Source organism: Seriola aureovittata, chromosome 14, assembly GCF_021018895.1.
Source record: "Seriola aureovittata isolate HTS-2021-v1 ecotype China chromosome 14, ASM2101889v1, whole genome shotgun sequence".
NCBI lineage: Eukaryota > Metazoa > Chordata > Actinopteri > Carangiformes > Carangidae > Seriola > Seriola aureovittata.
The window spans coordinates 21,538,605-21,552,889 of record NC_079377.1 but is presented as its reverse complement, the minus strand read 5'-3'; the positions used below and the strand labels follow the sequence as shown (position 1 = coordinate 21,552,889).

At 43.5% G+C, this 14,285-nt stretch overlaps 1 protein-coding gene across 5 annotated transcripts in view; it reads right to left on the bottom strand.

The window, feature by feature from the left end:
• wdpcp (WD repeat containing planar cell polarity effector) overlaps positions 1 to 14,285 on the bottom strand; it is a 78,094-nt gene that overhangs the window by 20,657 nt on the left and 43,152 nt on the right. For all 5 annotated transcript variants that reach the window (XM_056395392.1, XM_056395390.1, XM_056395391.1 and 2 more), the window contains 3 exons: positions 6,487 to 7,090; positions 1,959 to 2,147; positions 1,140 to 1,263 (listed from right to left, as the gene is read on the bottom strand). In XM_056395392.1, coding sequence (XP_056251367.1) covers positions 1,140 to 1,263; positions 1,959 to 2,147; positions 6,487 to 7,090 — 917 coding nt within the window. The remainder of the gene's footprint in view (positions 1 to 1,139; positions 1,264 to 1,958; positions 2,148 to 6,486; positions 7,091 to 14,285) is intronic.

Here is a 14,285-nt window from a genome sequence, read left to right as displayed (position 1 = left end):
AAACTTTAAATAAAAATGTACAGATGTATAGGTCACTAGTACACACAGACCTTCAGTCTGTATGCATGCACACACCCCAATCCACACCACACACACACACACTCACATACACACATATAAAACTGTCAATAATTGAACTGCGTGTAGCGAGGCCTCTTCCTATTATCCAGAATTAAAGCTTGGAGAGAGAGAGCTGTATCTCCCAGTACAAAACACCTCAACTTTCCCTGTCTAGAGCCAACATGAAACAAACAAACACGAGCAGAGAGAGGAGGTGTGTGTGTGTGTGTGTGTGTGTGTGTGTGTGTGTGTGTCTGTGTATGGAGGGGGGGGTGCTTCCTTCATTTGATGTTGACGGAGAGAAAAAGAATGCAGGTAGGTGATAAGAGAGGAGAGAAGGAGGGATGCCAAACAACGCTCCAGCTCTGCTACAGAAGAAGAGGAAGAGAAAGAGAGAGAGGGAACTGGAGGTAATTGCAGGATGGAGAGCAGTAAGCAGCAGTGTGTGGGAACAACAGGGTCTATTTCAGTCAAACAGGCATTTCAAAAGGCTCTCATGGCAGAAGGGAAAATGAAACAACAGTCTAAACAGGTGCATGTATGGTGCTTTGCCTTATGAATGACTCAAAGCTGCATTAGTGTGTGTGTGTGTGTGTGTGTGTGTGTGAGTGTGTGTGTGTGTTTGCAATGAAATTCAAAAGCAATTTCCTTTTTAGAATTTTTAAAATAGCATTTGTGAGTGGTATTAAATTGTCTCTTCAATGGATGTCATCTTCTGAAAAAACATTTTTAGACTATTTCTCATTCTGATTCTACACCCTGTGTTGATAAACTGAAATGTTCTGGTAATGCCGTAAAAATAGTCAAATAAAACTGTGTGTATGAGAGTGACATGACAACAAGGAGAAGCCTTAGATCACTGATCAGACGTGTTATATTTTTAATTTGTTGATTTTATATGTTCTGTAGCCTGATGGAGGAGCATACTGCTAAAATCCACTTTTGACATTTAGGTGTTTTCAGTTCCAGCAGCTGACCTTGACCCTTGACCCCCTTGAGGACACGTGCAAGATAAATTTCTCCCTGTGTACATCAAATTAGGACCACAGCAACAGAATGCAGGATGGCTGGTGTGTTACCTGAGGAGGTGGTGAAAAAAGCGTCGGGCGTACTTGCTGATTGGCTCCCTGTACTCCAGTATCACCGCATCAGAGAAAGGGGCAGGTGGAGCATAAAACACACCCAGAGCTGCTTCTAGTTGGGCTACAGACAGAGCAGAAACACACACAATAAAATGAATACATGAAAATAATATTCATATGGTTATGATAGAACACATACATTATATATATATATATATATATATATATATATATATAATATATATATATATACACATACATAGTAGGTCAGCAGCCTAGCTCACAAGAACTACAAACCATGATGCTAATGTGGCTCATGAAATTTGAAGGCCTTAGCTAACATAATTAGCATTTTTGGCTAGACCGCAGGGGTGGGGCCAGCCCTATAAACACAAATGTCTGTTGCTGACTGAGTGACTGAGTGACGAGGTTACACCATTGGTGAGCTGAATGCCACATGACTTAAGTTGCACCAGTCAAGTGTTGGCGTTTCCCGTTTGGCTGTTGTTCTTTCAAAATGATTTGGCGCAACCTCAAATCTTGCGCGACTTGGAAGTATCTTTTTTTTTTTTAATGGGCCACATTTCAGTCACTATTTCACTTGTTCTGTTGTCTAACAACAGAAAGAGGAAAAACATGTAAATGACAACAGCTTTATTGGACTAAAATACTGTATATGTGAGCACAGACAGTAGGAAAAAAGACAAAAAATGTTATTTGAATTTGACTATTGAGGTTTGACTCAGCTCTAAATTTACTGAGATATCTGCAGGACTAAAACGTCTCCAACCTGAAGTGTTTGACCCACAGACCCACCTTCTCTCTCTGCATTCAGCTCCAGCCTCAACAGGTGGTTGGTGACAGAACACAGGCCTCGGTAGCATTCGTCTCCCGTGACGCTCCAGTCCATGGCCTCCAGGATGCCCAGCGCCTCTCTGACCTGGCCACAAAGTAGGCGCTGCTGCAGGAGTTCCCCTGGACCCATCTGGCCCCCAGTCAGAGCCCCTGTCACAGAGAGTCACAGTTTGGTGCAAATCTATTGTTACATGAAATAATGATAATGACAAAAACAACAAAATCAAGAGTTAAATGCACCAGGATCTCATTGATCTCCTTAACAGTTGAATGTATAGTATCACCTGATGTTTGTCTATAAACACAATAAATACAGTAGGGTTCAAAAGTCTTTCGCTGTGGGAAAGTGGTCACTAATACTTACCAATAATAATTCAAACATCGATCTTTTTCTGGGCCAAGAACAATACACAGTAGACCCAAGAGAACTTACGCATGTCTACCATCAACAATATAAAAGAGTGAATCAGAATCAAAATTTACTTCAAACTTTAAAGCAAAAAATGTTGGAAATCTTTTAGGCATTGTCCATTAATCCACCATCTATTATCTGGAGTGCGTTTTTATTATAGTGTTATATTATATGTTATTTTATTAGATTATATTATTTGATTTATTAGATTTTTTTTTTTTTTTTTTTTTTTACTTTATATGTATAGACGGAGTAAATTTCAAATATTGATACAAATTTGTATATGTTATTTATTTTTTATTTATTATATTAAGTGTTTAAATGTGCAAAAATGCAGCAGCTGAAACAACATTTCATACAGTATTTTCCTTCATCTCATTTTCCAGCCCTTCAGTACTCCAAGGTGCAATGGTGCTTGCTGTGTGTGACCATGCAGAATAACCTGGAGCACTTACTTAAGCTAAGTAAGTGTCCAGTGGATCGGTCTAAACTCTGAGGCAGCACTAGACTGGCATTGACTTGTCAATCAATTAGCCTGGAAGTCTGTTTAATCCCTGGCGTGTCTGTATCTGTGTGAGTGTGAGTGTGTGTGTGTCTGTGTGTAAAGACAAAATAAAAACAAGGTTTTCCTCATCACCATATATTTAAATACATCTGAAAAATACTGAGCATACATTATGTTCCCTTATGTTGCAATAATTTACCTGTCTGTTGTTTTTTTTGTGACCACAGAAGATGAGAGGAATACTACAACTGTTAATGACTTTTGACCAGAGGTGATTGATTATGCTTTTGTTTTTTGTGTGTGTGTATGTGTGTGTGTGTGTGTGTGTGTGTGTGTGTGTGTGTGTGTGTGTGTGTATGGGTGTGTGCGTGAGCAGATTAGGACTCTGCTGAATAATGGAAGGACAAGGTTTTGTACCCTTCCCGGCAGTGGAGGTGTCTCCTTCTGTGTGTTAAAGGGCAAAGGTGCGTGTGTTTGTGACTTTATAGGGAACACATACGGGAAGTGAAGGTGTTGAATGCCAGGTGGGTAATTAAGCTCTATTGTGACTTGATCATGGCGGTGCTTAGTACAACAGTCGAAAGATCTTACCAACTTGTTTTGGGAAAGATTGATATGTTCCAACAGAGGAACAGAGACAGGCCACCAGGTATGTTGAGGACTGAAACTGGCCTTATACGCCACTGTGAATTCAAATTTTGAATCTTGAAAGTGCCGAAGAAAATGTTGACATTTCCACATACATGCTACAGGTAATACTAGTTGAGCTTATATAGTCACTAAACAAAATTTGGACATAGCTGGTTGCATAGGTAGTGGTTCAGGTCAGTTTAGACCAGGCTGCAGGCAGGCAAAGTCACCACTGACTTTTGTCTAATTAATTGACAAGTTGCATGTGTATGTCTGTTTGTGTGTGTGTGTGTGTGGGTGTCCTAGCAATTAAAATGACAAGCTGGCAATTAGCAAGCCCCCAAATCCCCTAAAGAGTGGGTTAATATGGGTAATACATCATCTGGGCGTAGTGCGGCTTGTGTGTGCCTATGTTTATGTGTGATTGTGTGTGTGTGTGTGTGTGTGTGTGTGTGTGTGTGTGTGTAGGGTTCCTTGAGTTGGGCGTTAACGTCTGCTCTAAGCCAACGCTGAGCAGAGACAATGAATCACTGTGTTGTCAAGGACAAGTCACTTCTCTCCCACACCTGTCTTCACTAACTTATTTGACCAGCTCAGCTCGGTATCACTGTGTCGGACACAAAACACAAGACAACAATGAGCCGAACACACAGCAGTCTTCACACACCAGCAACATGAGTGGTGTTCAATTCAAATTAATAATGACCAGTTTCCTGAAATATGAAAGAATTAGCCATTAAAACGGTTTTATACTCGACAATCATTCAGGAAATCACAATTACTTTTAAGTTTGTGCGATCGGTATCCTTTTGAAAAATGAAAATTTCAAATCACTCAATAATTGACAGTTGATACAAAATAAAGTTTATATTAAAACTTAACTCAGCTTGTATGGACTTGACAAATAACAAATGAGATCTGTCTCCAAATTAGCAAGCACCAGCTTGAGCAGTAGAAGCGGAATCCACCTTGATGTTACTTGATATCTGGTGCTGAGCAAATGATTTTCTGCTTTAGTAACCAAAGTAAATATCAAATAAAGACGTTTCAGCCTGGGCGCTGTCTCTCTCGCTCTCTCTCTCGTTTCTCTTTCTCTGTCTTTTTTGTTTCAACACTAGTTGTACACAGAGTTACGTGATTGCCCTTTAAAAACATCAATAATATTTCACTAAATTCCCACCTCTACAAAAATGACTATTTCCCTGTGTTGTGCAGCACATTTCCTGGTCTGCCCCTCCGCAGCCTGTTCCGGTGCAGGCCCAGCCGCGGCCAACGTGTGCCCAGATGAGATAACTCGGTGCAGGCGGGGGGGTGTAGGTGGGAGGGGGAGCACCAGGGAGGGCTGCCTCCTATGGAAAAAAGAGAACCTGGAGCTCGGCCAAGTCTTTCTTCCTCGCCGCCTCCTGACTCACTCCTTCTGTCATGTAGCGGGCCTTATGAAACAAGTCAATACAGAGAAGGAGCGCAAGCAAACAAACAAATGAGTTGGAGTGTGCGTGTGTGTGTGCGTGTGTGTGTGTGTGTGTGTGTGTGTGTGTGTGTGTGTGTGTGTGTGTGTGCATAGAAGCACAGAAATAGAAGAATACACACGTGTGTGTGGGGGGAAGAATTATCATGCAAAAAAGACGTGCAGTGACTTTCTTCATCAAAACCTTGGCAGGCGATCAGAGGAGGGGAAGCTATTGTTGGAAGACACCCTCCCCTTTCCCTGAGCACACAGGCAAACGCAGACGAACACACACACAAACTTAAATGCACACAATCTTCTACCTTCCTCCCTCCACCTCCACAGTCCTGCTTTCAAACTTCAGCAGAGAGCTGCGTGCCACTGTCACATCTTCTTTCCAAAGTCACAATTAAAGACGCTGAAAGTGTGAGTGTGTGTGAGACTGTACGAGTGTGTTTGTGTGTACGTTTGGGTATGTGTGTGTGTTAGAAGGTGAGGTGGCTGCTTCGGAAAATTTTTGATTGGCAAACTTTATCTGGGGGCCCCGAGGGACTGCGCAGCCACTGTAAACGATTTATCGGAAAAATGCATCCCAGAATGCACCTGGGGGGCTCGTGCCCTGGGGCGATTATTGAATGACCTCTGAGAGCGTGACTCCTGCTAACCTTCCCGCCCGCCAACAAATTAACTTCCCTCAGCAGTGAAGAGGTACGAGGACGACCCGTTCAGCAGCTGCATTTACACAGCGGGGTTCAGATACAGTGTCAGATCCAAAACAGGGGAGGGGAGGAGGGCACCGTCATTACGAGAGGATGACTATGATGGAGAGGAAGGTTTGTGAATCATTTTATATTTAGAATCACTGCATGTAATGTAGAATTTTAAGAAATTTAAGTTTACTCTGGACAGAAACTAAACGGGCTAAATATTTCCTGATAAAGAAAATCCATCAATTTCATATATATCTGCCTGTTCTGTTAAAAGGTTGCGGGTGTGGGGGTGGGCAGTGCAGCCCAGCCCTGGATGCACCTGTTCATTTTCCATATTTGAGTAGTATAACTGGATCCCTCTGAGACAACACTAGTAAATTTATGCAGTTTCACTGTTTCTGTTAAAGATTTCCCTCTTTATGAGCTGAGTGGTGTAGACTCTTCTCGCCCTCCTTCAACCTTCTGAGATATTCAACTTCTAGCACTTTAGCACTGTGAACACAAAATGAATCAACATCCCATTTTAATAATTGATATAAGTTGTTTATCATTTGCTCCCAGCTTCTAAAACATGAGGATTTTCTGCTTTTTTTTCTGGTTTATGTCGTTGTAAATTGAATATTTGTAGGTTTTGAATTGTTGGTCGGACTAAACCAGTGATCTGAAAACATCCCCCCCGGATTTGAGAACTTGTCACAGACAGATTACCAACAAAGGACATAACTATTAATTGTAGCCCTAGCTTATTCCACAACTGTTCCAACTCCCATCACCATTTTACCTACCTAGTCTGAATCTCAAGGCTGCAAGTGGTCCCCCGTGAAAGGCTAACATCAGCATATCTGTCCCCTCCGGGCCTCCTTCCAGGCCTGTCCCCCACTGCAGTCGCTCCAGGCCTCCAGAGCACCGCAGGTGCTGAGCTAGTCTTAGTGTGGCGGCTGAAGCTACCTCCTCTGCTAACAGTGCCATGTTCACAGGTGCCAAGCCCACATCCAAGCACATCAGCTCTCCCTGCCCTCCCCCGACCATGACCACGGCCCCGGCAGGGTGCCAGGCGAGGAGGTTGGGTGGCACAGGGCAGGAGGCCAGGTGAGAGACCCCCCGTCGTTGGTCATACAGGACCAAGGAGGAGTCACTTAAGCCCAGGAGGAGAGTGGTTTCAGAGGGGTGACGTGAACAGGAAATGGACTCGGATGGCAGCGGGATGTGGGTGACAGAAAGGCGGTGCAGGCGTCCTTTTGCACATTCGTACACACAGGTGTCAGCCCAGCACCCTTCTCGGGATCCCTGGGGTCCAGCAGGTAGCTCCACTGTGAGCAGCTGGTAGGGCTGGAGCAGGCTGAAGCGGCAGTCCAGGGGGTTGCTCTCTGTCTGGACTGAGCTGAGGACCTGGGTAGAAGAAGAGACAGCAGTTTCAGAGAGTGGTGCACACTGGAGCATCGTTGTTTTGAATATCCATGTGCTCTTTTTTTTGTCTGTATCTGCCTTTGGGTCTGGAGTGAAAAAAATCCATATTGATATTGGAGTGGTTACAAGGAGGATTCAGTCAGCATCCCTTCAGCAGGCAAGTGTCACTAACTGCTGTATAAAAAACACAACTTTAATTGTGTTGACGTTTCAACATGTTCTTCTGCTTAGGAATTGGAAGAAGCTGACTTGTGTCAGTTAAAGATGTTTCAGAATAAAAGAAAGGTAAGGAAGAAGAGAGAGAGAACACGTGAGAGAAAAACAGAGGCAGGGAAATGAGTCATACAATGGCAGAGGCTCCAAACCCCCTGGAGATGGAAATAGAGCCTTCCACTTTGCTCATCAACACCCGGCTGTCAATCAAGACAGCTAATGATAACAGCTCCATTTTAACTCAAGGTCAACAACGGCTTCTCCCTGAGCATGCCACGGCTTGGCACCCAGCACCCAGTGATAAACAACCTCCTCTGTTTACCTGTGTGAGGAGCCAAGAGCTCAACACTAGACGTGGTGAATGACAGGAAACAAGCCTTTCCCAATATAAAGAAGGTGATACAGGAAGAAAGCTTGGAATCATTTGACCAAGGGTCAGATACAGAATTTACATTATGCGCTCCTGGACCAGAACCAGTCGGTGGGAGTCGGCACAATAGACATGCTAAGGAAGCCAGCGTTGACATTGAGGGAGATAGGCTGTGTCACGGGTGGCGCTGTCGATAAAACACCCACAAGGAACCAGGAACAGTAGGTGGATGACAAGAGACAACAGGCTGTACTAAACAGCAGTCCAACAGTTCCACAGTCACTAACAGAGCTTTTTAGGAGGGATTTCACCTTACCAAAGCCTCTATCAGAGCCCTGCATTGACCGTGGCAGCTTTGGCTAAATGAGCCCATTTCTTTTCGCCATGTAGACAGAAAGAGGGATCGGCTGCCTGCCTGCCTTCCTTTCCTTTTGCAAAGCTGCCCGGCCCAGTTTTTGGCAGGCATTGCCAAAAAGGGACTTAGAGGGAGGAAGGGAGTTTTTTGCCTGCCCATGGTCTACAGCAGGAGAGAAGCAGAAGACTGTCCTCCTGAAAGCTTTTTTTCCTCTCCATAATCCCCCAGAGCTAGCTCCTGCTGCTCCCCAGGGGGTGGGTGCTGTGTGTGTGTGTGTGTGTGTGTGTTTGTTTGAGGCAGCAGGCAAGAGGGGCTCAATTCATGTAAGAGGTGGGGGTATCCTTGGGAGGGTGCGGTTCTCCGGATAGCACAACATTTCTGCAGGGACAAAGTGATCCATCCATCAAATAAACTCGCACACAAACACATGGCGAGCGAGGGTCCACGGAGTCCGTCCACAGAATGCTGTCACATGAGTCACAAGACCTGCTTCAATTCCACAAACCCTGACCCCACATCCACCTCTCATCCTCCTCAGCTTTTCATCCCATGCCCGGCTTGCTAGTGCCCGCTGCCCGCTGCGCCAGCATGCCACCATGGCAGCACTGAGGATGAGGTGCAGCTGATTCAGCTCTGTGTCTCCTGATAGGTGACACTCAGGGGAAAGGAGAAGGAGAAAGAATATCAGCTAAAGCTCAGAGGCAAAGAGTAAAGACTACATGGCCTGGTTGAACCTGCAACAGTCAATGATTTAATTGAGAACAAATTTGTGCTTGGTCTCGTATTTATTTTATCAAATACGGGAGACTGAACAAACGTCCACAACCGTAGCTCAGGTGACTGCTGAATCAGTCGCAACACAACTGGGTATTTACTGTAAAAACTGGATGAAGTTAATGATATCCGGGTTATTTTCACTCCAGCACAACAATCAATAAAAGGCATTTATTCATACAGAAGCTAATGGGCCTCAAACATCAATGTATTGATTTGGAGTTCGTGATATTCAGTATGGTAGATACAGTATGTTATACAGTGGATTCGGAGCTAGAATGATATTTTATTTATCTTTAAAAAACTCCTTAATCATATCATCATTATATTGTAAATACATCTCTGAAAGTAGACAGTTTATTTGTCCAGGCCTTCATTTTCATTAGATTTAAAGGCCTTTATATTTAGAGGCCAATATTCACCTAAACTTGACCCTGCACCCGGACTTTGAATGTCTAGTATTTAAAAGGATGCAGTCTATAAATCTCTGTCGTGCTACAGCAGAACACAGAAAACACGCCGCAAAAACTGCACTCAGTCCCACATTTACAGTCACAATATTTATTAGAACCTGCGCAGCTGCATTTTGAGTCCGGGTCACCTTTAAGGCCATTTCATGTGGACTGAGTAAAGGCAAGCAAAAGGCACCTGAAGGCAACACAGCCTATTATGAGATTAGAGCACAACACTCAAGATGTCCAGGGTTATGAGGTTTGAATCTTTCAGAGCCACAAACTCTTAAACTGCAAACAGTTAAGTAGTTAAGTATGAAGACACACGAACATCAGATAATTTATGATACAGTCTACCAGCAGCTGAGAGACCTGCCTTTAACCTGCACGCTCAGATTTCTGCACTGACCGATCCGACAGCAAATGTTAAGTAAAAATACGGGTGTAAATATCAATATTCACAAAAGAAAAATGACGATTGTGAGAGGACAGTTCTCTCAGCACTGATCTCACTGTATTAGCTGAGGCTGTTCATTATATTTCAAACTCTTATATTATTATATCATTATATATTATACATTTTTTTTAAAGAAACAATTTGCACTCATGTTTAAACCAGTAATTCATTAATTTAAAACAGACAGATTTTAAAAGAAGTTTACAGAAAGAGATTCTGAAATCAGTATGTATTTGTGATTTTAAAATAAAATCATCATATTAATTCATAATATATTCAAGTAAAAGCTTGGTTTGGCTGTGAACACTCCAGAGTATATTGAGGTAGTTGAATGTACCAATGTGCTCCCTGGTTCTGAAAGCATAAAATAGAAAAATGATGAATAAGGTCAAAAGAGGGAGTGAGCAAGTGAGTGAAAGGATGTGCAAAAAAAAAAAAAAAAGAGACAGAAAGAGAGGGATACAGACTGACAAATATTCACAAAAGATGAAGAGAAAGAGTGGGAACAGAAGTGAGTAAAGAGACAGAGCGCAGAGGAAGAGGAGAGCGAGAGAGAAAGAGGGTGGAGACATGGAGGGGGAGAGAGAGAGAGAGAGAGAGAGAGAGAGAGAGAGAGAGAGAGAGAGAGAGAGAGAGAGAGAGAGAGAGAGAGAGAGAGAGAGAGAGAGAGAGAGAGGCCTCTAGTAAGTAGCTTTCTCCTGGTTATTGGTTTCAGTGACTGGTCAAAACTATTCTTCTCCATTCTTCTCCTCTCTCTCTCTCTCTCTCTCGCCAGCACCTTTTTTTCCCCTCCGTGGCGTGAAAGATAAAGCGGATGGGTCCAACTGTGTGGCTGGCCCTTGTTCACAGCAGTGGCCTTTTGAAGCCAATTTTCCAGCTCACGGAGCAGAGAAAGACAGGGAGAGACGGGTAGAGAGAGACCGAGGGACTCGAAGGAGAGTCGAGGGATGAAGGGATGAGGGGTGTTTCGACGGGGTGGCGGTGGCGGCGCTGGGGAGGACTGTGACTGGGAAGTTTTAGGTATGTGAATTAGGGGTTGAGTTGAGGTACTGATGTGAGAAAATACAGGGGCACAGCAGGATTACTAACCAAAATATCCCGCACACCTAAACTGTCATAACTGGTACCGTTGAACATAATTGTAGTACGCAGGGAATATTTTTTCACTCGACCCGAAACTGCAGAAGCAGTGTTTCCTGTGTGATTTTTACAAAGCAGTGGAGCTTGGGGGTAATTCTGCACTTTGGATTCCATACCCGACTCTTTCATGGTCCAAATTATGATTCCAGTGCATTGCTGAAAATGTGCCTTCTACTGCACATGCCTTAGTGCACATTAAGACTGAAGCCTTTTATGTTTTATAGACAAATTTACCCATTTTACATGTAAAGTGACCTCTAATACACTCTTACTCTTAATCATAGTGTTCTTACAGTTGAAGTGCAGATTATAAAATATTTAATTTCTATGCAATTACATATTCTTTCTATGCTAATTATTTAATTCAAGGTTGTCTTTCATGGACAATGTGTTTAGGTTTTTGTTGTTTTGCTACAGACGAACGCTGCACAGCACAGAGCTGAAGTCAATAATAATTAAAAGACAGAAGAAATCGCACAAGTGCAGAGAAACTGTTTGGTGACAGATAACAGGATAGTCATAGACCTTAAAAAACACAAACAAAAGAAGTGTGTTCACAAACATGGACACAAACAACAACCCCCCAAAAAAAGCTACAGTGACTTAAAATACAAATAAATAAATAAATAAATCTGTTTTTTTGCCATTTCATTTAGATTATTAAATTTCAGCAAATGGTTTGTTTGTGTGTGAGGGTGTGTGTGTGTGTGTGTGTGTGTGTGTGTGTGTGTGTTTGTTGGGGGGGTTTAAAGAGGGAAGCATGAAGGAAGGATCATTAAAAATGTTAACTGGTTGCATAAAAACAAACTATGTATGTGTTTTCCTCTCATTCCCACCCTCCACCCCCCTGCATGCTGTGGCTCCATTTATCAGCATGAGGAGGAGAGGGGGGGTGGGGGGGTGGGGGGCTATGAATTAAGACCACATAGGGAAAGAAATCAGACTTTTTTAAATGCCGAGAGACTGGCTAGAAAATTGGCTTAGTGCGGCAGATAGCGAACTGAACAAAAGGAACATATATATGAGCTTGAAGTGATTGAAGTAGCTGGCGTCTCCCGATGTGTGCCCGGCGTTTGATTCCTGCCACGGCTCTTATATAAACTGCTCGCTTAATTTCACACCGCGCATCTGAAAAATGACAACAAACGCTTTCATTAGAGCGCGATGCCGCAGCCCCACGAAGAGACTTTAATGTTCTTGAAGCGTGGAGGAAGGAAGGAAGGAAGGAGAAGGAGAAGGAGGAGAGGAGGACGTGGCGGTGGTGGCGGTGGTGGTGATGGTGATGGGGGGGGGGGGGGGGGGTTTGAAGGAGACAGAGAGAATAAACTAGGTGAAGGAGTGTGATAAATGTGGAGAGTGTTCCAAAAACAAGAAGCGGAAAAAGCAGCAAACAGCATCTGCTTTGATTATTTCAATATTCATGTGTCTCCCCCCTCCACCACCTCCTTCATTTTGAATTTGTTTTCCTAGCATGCAATTGGTAACGCTCATCTTTTCTCCCTCTCGCAGTCTCTCCCTTCTCTCTCTCTGGTGAGGTGAATATTTTGCATCTGCTTACCGAGGTACACGGTATGAGGAGTCGAGTTAAGCCCGGTTCGGTAATTTGGGATCTTTCATCTGCTTTCGGCACGAGGCCAATCCTACATTGACACAGAATAGGGTCACGGGTTTGGGTTTTGCTAGAGGCCATGAGGATGTGTGTCTAAGCCTGTGTCTGTGCCTGTGTGTGTCTGTGTGTTTGTGTGTGTGTGTGTGTGTGAGAGTGAGTGTGTGTGGATGTGTAGGCGTTCTCCTTCACGCTGTACCACAGCTCAGCTTTCCTGCTTATTTCATATGGTGATACATGGAGGTGCAACACAGAGGTGCCACCCTTGAGGTGACTAACACACCATCCCCAATCCCATCCACGGCAACACAGGACTCCACTCAAAACAGCAGCTTTGTTGCCTTTTCCACTGTGTGTCCTCAGTCTGTGTGTGTGCCGCAGAGTGTTTATGCTAAAATAAACAGCTGGAGTTGTGATTTGTGGCTTCAAACGGCACTGAAAGGTATTAAAAAGCTTTAAAGTTAAGAATGTTTGTGATGGCTTCTTTTTTCCTGTGTCTTTGCTTCACTTGTTTTGTATACTGTATCGAATCACTGCGATTAATGACTGTTGATTAGTTAGATTTAGCGTAGCTTGTTCTCTGTAAAGTCCTGTGATGAATGCTTATAATGAGAGCTGAACTTGAAAGAGCCGGTAAGCAGCGTTTTCAGTGTCTCATGCCACAACACAAACAACCGCCTCCGTGGCTTTCACCTTATCAGCTGCTGAAGGTGTCAGAAAGAGCAACGAGCAGGTGAGAGGCGTTTCTAAACTAAAAACAAGCAAAACAAAACTACAGCAAAACACTAGTGTTATTACATTATTACAGAATTATTGAAGTTATAAGCATTGCTTTTATATTTCTGTCCATTACACGCAATTGTAAACTGTATCAGTGACTTGTGTATATTCTTTAAATTCCTCCACTAGCCCGAGTTAAAAAAAGAAATTTGGAAGAAAAATCTCTGCGTCCAGTTTGAAAAATCTTCAGTGAACATCATATTTCTGTGTGAAAGCGATGGGTCCTTAATCTAATTCTACATTCATCCATTCATCTATCTGGTTTCAGTCACTTATCGATGTCTGTGTTGCCGCGGCAACCAGCGCTAGGAGATCCTAGGAGATCTGAAGGTGATGTCCCAGGCCAGGTGGGATAATTAACCCTTACAGTGTGTTCTGGGCCTGGGGTCTTCAGTCATCGGATGACTTTCAGCGTGAAGAAACAAGTCAGATTAATACATACGACAGACGAGTCTCAACTTTCGTTTTGGTTTTAAATCAATATGGGAAGTGTGGGAGATGCAACCCTCTCAATACATAGTGTCCATACCTCTGTTATGGCTTGGGCATGTAAGGCTGCAACTGGAGCTGGCAAACTGGCATTTATTGATGATTTCACTGCTGACAGAAGCAACAGGGTGAACGCAGAGGTACAGGAGCAGTGTGTGTGTTCAGATTCAGTCGAATGCATCAAAACTCATTGGACAATATTTCATCAGTCAGCAGGACAACCATCCTAAAACTTGTCTGGAGCTGTCAAGAGCTTTTCAGGGTGACGAGGTGGACTATCCTCGACTGGACGCATCAATCACCCGATCCCAATCCGAGAGAGCTGCATTCCACTAACTGAAGACCAGACTAAAGGCAGAGAGACCCAACAACAAACCTGCAGTGAAGGTCTGGGAGAACATCACCAGGGATGTCTGCTGATGCCTGTTGGTCAAAGGCTTCAGCAGGATTTTCCAGGAGATATTAAATATGATGATTCTGACTCCATGTGTAACCGTCCAATTACTTTTGAACTCCTAAACTTTGGGCACTATGTGTTAAA